The sequence below is a fragment of the Acyrthosiphon pisum genome, chromosome A1 (genome assembly GCF_005508785.2).
Source record: "Acyrthosiphon pisum isolate AL4f chromosome A1, pea_aphid_22Mar2018_4r6ur, whole genome shotgun sequence".
Lineage (NCBI taxonomy): Eukaryota > Metazoa > Arthropoda > Insecta > Hemiptera > Aphididae > Acyrthosiphon > Acyrthosiphon pisum.
In genome coordinates, this window is record NC_042494.1 from 47,785,105 (window position 1) to 47,792,137 (window position 7,033).

Genomic DNA, 7,033 nt, shown 5'->3' on the forward strand with positions numbered 1-7,033 from the left:
ATGACGCCACTGTATATGTTTGTATAGCATATATAGGTACCTACCTACTCAAAACTACTCAATTGAATTTGACGAAAATTTTAGAGTTGTCGGCAGTGGAGTGCGCAGGAATTTGATAGAGGGGGGGGGGATGTCATAAATAAAAACGTATTATTTTCAATCTTTATTCTTTATTATTAAACAGAAAAAAAATCAAGGCGGAAATTCGTCCTTCTGGCTTTTACACTATATTCATAAATTATTTGTTCTGTGGATAATGGAATATCTTGATGTATGTCCATTAACGCCAATCCATTTAACAGTGACTGACCCGTCATATTTCTTAAATACGTTTTTAAACGTTTAAGGGTAAAAAAGAGCATTCACTAGTCGCTGTGGTTACTGGAAATGTAATGAGAATTTGTAAGATGTGCCCTGTGATTCGGTTCTACGCGGTCTAATGTGGTATCTATGATACCACATTGTCATTAATAGCGTTATAAACCGTTTTCTAATTTGACCACAGACTTGATATGACAGTGTCTCTTGTATCACTTATTAATTATTTTATCACAGCAAATATTTTCGATGAGAAATTTTAAACTGGAACTTCTAAATCCAAACTAGGTACACATTATTTTTATGAAATCTTTAATTAAAAATCCAGTCATGTTTGAAAACTAAAAGAAAAAAAATCCCATGGGGGGATATATCCCCCATCATCCCCCTGCGCACGCCACTGGTTGTCGGAAATATTTAGTGAGTATGTAGTTTAAAGCACGTTAAAAAATGTACCAAGTGCTTAATTTAATCCATGAATTATATGGTTACCCATCTAGATCAGATTATTTCACAAAGCTAAGTACCTACACTGATGCCCATTTATCTGTGATTGGGGTACAATAAAACTGAGATAGGTGCCTACACTCAAACCGAGATATACCTATATACAGTGCCGGATCTAAGTCTCAGGAGGCCAAGGTGCAACTACCAATTGGAGGCCCCTTACAAAAAAATTTTCTCGACATTACACTTATATCTATTTATTTAATACGTGTTGTCGTGTTGATATACTAAATAAACTAAAAAACTCAAAATTTAAGTACCATAATTTAATAGGTAAATTATTATATTATACATTCACTCACTGTTCTTATAGGTACCTATATTATACCACGGTTATAAGATATGATGTATTAATCATTCATGTACTTATGCTTATATGCTAGTATAATATACATTAAGAATAAATATAATTAATATGATAATGGCTGTATATTTTCTATATTGTCCTAAAATGAAAGGACACAAATATGAACCAGGTAGGTACAGTTATACACTATTACTTATACCTGAATTGAATGCAAAATTATTAATCAATCCTTTATATTTTATTAATTTATTGTTTTGAACATTTTTCTCCGTCTTTTAGATGCACCACTTTCAAATTGTCTGTTGGACATGTTTTTTTTTCCAAAAGTCAATAAAAGATAGTGTAGGTAGGTACTTAATTTATATTTTTAATAAGAAAATGAAAAATTAATATAATAGAGTAGGTACACAAAAAATAAAACTGACAAAAGTACAAAATAACATATCCTAAATCAATAACACGGCACCAAGGCATGTTCGTAAATCATAATCCGTTTATATAAACAATAAATAAATATAAGTAGTATTATTAGTTTGTCCAGTAAGACTGCACTAATGACGATTATACGAAAATAGTATACGATGCATATTATATATAATTAATGTATATACGAATAAATTTGTAAAACAAACAATAATAATGATAAAATGTAATAGTATTATCTAAAATTCAAACCGTCCAAAATAAATGGTTGTTACTTAACAGTAACATCTTAAAATAATAAAATTTGTTCATTTTATAACACAAAGTTATAGAAAGTTAGAAAATTTAGGACTTCAACCTGAGGCCCCCAATACAACCTTGGTCTTGAGGCCCCGGTGCAATGCACCCCCGCTAAATCCGGCACTGCATATAATATATTATAATATAGGATTTTCCACAAAAAAACTGCACACGAAAATATTTAAATATGTAATTAAATATATAATTTCCAGTCAGAAGGAGGTTTCATATACAGCACAAATAGGTTTATCTAGGTTTAAGATAATGAATGAGAGCTCTGTATTGAGTTTGAATTTTAAAACTATCGGTGGAAGCTTTACAGAAACAATCATCAATACCGATTAGTTTTACTAGTGTTGCATATACATCTAAGTATAGTTAAGTAGTAATAGTAGGTTAACATGCCCCTTACGTAGATCAAAGGGAGAGATTTGAAAACATCATCGGAGTTATCGTTCTTTTGTACAATATTTTGGTTAATTGACGAGATTAGACAATGGTCCAATTCTGGAGGCTCATCATTTTCAGATTAATTAAGCGTTGATTTGATCGATTTATTTTTTTTATTACTTTGCAATTGCGTGTGAATCGGATCGCTTGAAGTTGACGTTTATGAGGAGGTAGATAGAATTCTTTTATTTTTAACCAGATAAGGATGAAACATTTAGCCATTTAGGTACCTACTAATTAGTAATTACGCTGTGATTTATAGGTACGTGATGATTGTAGTCTGCAATCTTAATGGAAATAATTGTATACGTACTTATAGTAACAATGGCGCAACCAGAAGGGGTGGATCCTCCTCCCTAGCTAATGTCATGGTATTTATTTTTATTTTTTAAAGATTCCCCGACATTGTCATCAAACGTATTGATAACAATATCTTATTTATTAAATAATTGTGTTTACTTAGTTAAACAAAGTAAATAAGCTGATAATAGTACAATAATGATTGTGAATAATGAGGGTAACTCTAAAAGCATTTTCACTAATAATTATTTAACTCGTTATCGTCAAATGCCAATGAGTGCAGTGTGCAGTGTGCACTATTAATTATAAAAACAACGAGATATACACGTGCGTCGTGCGTATCAGCCGAAGAAAATTATTAAAATGATAATTGATTATATAAATATTATTTGTAGACAGGTAGGTATTTATATAATTTATTATGTGTGTCTAGACTAAACACATATTTTGTAATATGTATACTATATGTTGGAAATATTGCTATATATATTATAGTGTAGTATAATAGTACCTACTGTAATACGATAGTTCGTAAAATTATATTATTATAACCATGTTATTGTTGCGAATTTTTCATATTTTTGTTTTTGTTTTTATTCATAGGTGCATAGTACATAATATTTCAAGTCACAACAATCAGGTATAAATATATAGGTATTTATTTGTGAAGTCGGTATCTACAAATAAATTTATAACATTTAATAATAATATTAATATAGTATTTAGTAGGTGTTTGGTACTTACACAGTTACATTAGTTCACAAGTCACAACTTACTGTTTATATAGAAGTACCTACCTAATAGTGTAATACGACCTTCAAAGAAAAATTAATAAAGTAGTATTGTAATATTCTGTAGAATTTAAATAAGGCATATAGACAAGGCCAGATTTAAACTGTTGCCACCTATTTACTTTTTCAAATACCTACTTGACATAACGCTATTGCAATAGAATAATGGTTAAGTTGTAAATATTTGCAAGTTACATTGTATTTGATTGGACAATAGTTCTTTTTTACTTATATACATATTGTACGATATAATTAAATATTTCTTCAGTCTTAGCAATAAGTAATATGTAACCTAATATGAACTTAATATACCAGATATAGATTTATTAGTATATTATTCAATATTGACTATTATAGTATAATATTTTATCTAAAATGATTTAATAATAATTATATGGTGCTTAATGGCCATAAAACAAAACGATTTATAAGCATTTCCTTTACGTATATATACGTTTTTCTCAACGGAATTTCCATTATCTTTAGGTATACCTGTTATATAAATCGTAGTTTCAGAATGAGAGTTTGAGTTTTTATACTGAAGAGTGAAGGAATCATTAATCATCTCACATTCTCACTAAATCTCACCCTAGTTATTAATTATAGGTTATAGCATTTAGTATGATAGGTATAGGTTATATACCTATACATAATATTAAAGAAACGGAAATTAAAATATTACAGTGATAACACCGATATAGGTACGAATTCGAACAGAACACCATGCATGACAAAATATGATGTACCGATGCCAATTGCCAACATATACCACCTACGTTGGACATCGAGATGACGGAAGACTGCAGCTACTGCAGTTGCAGCATGATGGCGGGTGACAGTTACTGCAGTTGCGATCGATCGATTGTTTACGTGCTCGATTTGGCGACTCCGCGATTCGACATCGGTGTCCGCCAACCTGCACTGCCGACGGACGTCGACGAATTGTCGTCGAAGAAGTCAAGTAGTGCGTACAAATCGATGATGATCGCGGCCGGAGAAACGAACGTGGTCGCCAATTCCGCGGTTCGGAAACGATTTACGGCCAGCGCGGAAGCGTTGCATCGCTCGCCGGCGGACCATCACTGCGGACAAGCCCCCCCAGCCCCGCAGGAGCAGAACAGCCGAAGTGAGGAAGTTCCGTCGGCCGACCGAGACTCCTGCAGCGGTACCGATGGTTCCGACTTGCAGGCGACCGATCCGCAAGCTCCTGACTTGTGCACTACCGAGTTTCAGATTACCGACCAGCTGCAAAATTATAACTTTCGCGCAACCTATGACCCACACGTTGCTAATTGCTATGCTAACGACTTCTTCGCGGTCATCACGCCGAATGCTAGTGACGACTTTGACGCGGTGGACTTGACAGGAGACGACTACTACCGCCAGAGATCCGTTGACTTCGGTGGCTGGGATGAACGTGCCCCCTCTGACTCGGCGCAGGCTCAATCTCTGGAAAACGGAACCTGGGGGATCAGGGTGCAGGCTGCAGGAGATGCCCAGAAGGAAAAAGGTTCGCTATGGACGAGGTTCAAAAAGTACATAAGTCGCGGACTGTGCTGTCAACAACATTAGATATCTATAGAAGGGGTATCCGATAAATACATTTCTCTATGCCACGAAAAATAAAAAAATGTACGCAGGATGAACCCAAACTATTTTATCACATAATCGCCATTCTTTTCCATACATTTTTGATAACGTTAAAGTATGGTTTCCCTGCAGCGTCAAACATGCAGCATAGGCAGAAATCCATTAAAATTTCAGGGGGCTTACATTATTAACATTAATATGTGAGTGGGGGGCTTCGATCCTAAAAAACTAAAAAAGAGGAGTGGGCTCGACGGTCTTGGGGAGGGGATAAGCCCCTCAAGCCCCCCTGATTTCCACCAATGAGTCATGCAGTGGAACAGTACGGCCGCGTCAGACCTATGTCCGGACCGATAGTGATGCTAGACGCCATGTCCAGACGCTGCAGGGATAACGCACATTAATCCGAAATAGTTTTTTGTTTGAATCCTCTCGAGTTTCAGTAAAAGGGAACGCGTTATTTTTGCAGAACCAGTCGCGGTACCTGACACCTGTACATTTCTGAAGGATTTTCCTCTCAGAAAAAATTTAAATAAAAGTAGCAAAAGTTAGTTGTTAGCAAAAATATATGAAGAAGATCGGTGATTAGAAAAATATATATGTATGTAAAAAATAGTTTATATTCTACATGTAAGTAGATGTGTAGTAATTTCAGTGTTGAATATGTAAAAGAGGGTAAAAGTTTTTAGGCCATATTAACTGTAAAAAAACCACTCGGAATCCAATTTTTCATCTTACATAATTTATAATTATTACAAATGCGTGGAGAGCTAATTAGCTAAATAAATATAGTTGGTATAGGTACTAATATACCCTCCTCTATGGTATCATTTTTCTAGAGTGGTCGAACTAATTTAACTTCAATATTAAACGTAGGTACCTAGGTACTACTGTACTAGGCAATTGCTAAATTAATATAAGTAACTAAAAAAGTGAAAAATATTAAATATTGAGTAGGGCACTTAAACAGCAGATTTTAGAAATAGATTTTCTCAATAGTAATTTAGGCTGGGGCTATACACGGCGTATTCCGCCGTTTATAGCCCCAGCCTTAAGATAACACGCCATTTAGTAAACATGGAGCAGTGAAGTGGTAAACAATGCACTTGATATGTTGAAGAACTAAAAAACTAAATCCGAGAAGAAATTGGCAATACTGCTTAAGAAAATATGGCGGACATCGTGAAGAATTAATTAAAAAAAGGTGGGTAAGTGTATGTCGTTCTGCTGTACAGTAGGTTACAAGTGGGTCACTGTATAATGGATAGTATTAAATTTGAATTCGATGATATATCACTGGATAAGAAAAACGATTCTGAGTGGAGACGGTTTGTCAGTCTAGGTATTAGACATACCTATCTATAGTATTAAAAAAAATTTGACCTATAATAGGTATTAATAATAAATTCCAAATTAATCATATCATAATATCCATTAGGTAACGCGTTATACATCAACAACAAACCGTAGTACTATCATAGATATATAATAGTATACTTTAGAAGTTTCAAGTACGAAGTACCCACAAATAATCTTATATAATCATTACAATCACAACAAAATAACTAAAATAGTTATTCCAGGTTTTTTAATATGTAATTTCGTCTAAGTTGTAAATTAAAATGACTATAAAAATAAACTGTACTTATGTATTTCTTAGAATTTTTGGCAACATAATTGAATATTTACGTGGAATCTTGTTTTATATTTTCAAGCCTTAGATATAAAAGTTGAACATTTTATACATTTTTAATTACAAAATAATTATTCAATTTTAAATTTGATACATTTTGTCAACATTTTAACTTCAAATGCTTATAAAAAAAAACTGTGCCTATGTATTTTTAATATTTTTCAACTGCTATTGTAACAATGTATCAGAGCTTTGTATTAATTTTTTACACTTTTTGGTCCAATAGATAAAACTTTATTGATATTTATAGAAAAAAAAAACTAAAAAATTGAAAACTTACAATATCCGTAACAGCTCAAAAAGAGTCAAATTATTTTCAAATTTTATCGTATATATAAAATGCTAATATAAACATTC

The 7,033-nt window shown here is 32.9% G+C and overlaps 1 protein-coding gene across 2 annotated transcripts in view; it reads left to right on the forward strand.

Moving 5' to 3' along the window:
• LOC107884799 overlaps positions 1 to 5,606 on the forward strand; it is a 7,687-nt gene extending 2,081 nt beyond the window's left edge. The window contains exons 1-2 of one of the 2 annotated variants that reach the window (XM_029487181.1): positions 3,206 to 3,245; positions 4,081 to 5,606. In XM_029487181.1, coding sequence (XP_029343041.1) covers positions 4,186 to 4,968 — 783 coding nt within the window. In that variant the 5' untranslated portion in view covers positions 3,206 to 3,245; positions 4,081 to 4,185 and the 3' untranslated portion in view covers positions 4,969 to 5,606. Of the gene's footprint in view, positions 1 to 3,205; positions 3,246 to 4,080 lie in introns of those variants that run through there. The other variant, XM_016807673.2, reaches the window with a different exon arrangement.
• Positions 5,607 to 7,033: the final 1,427 nt, after the last annotated feature.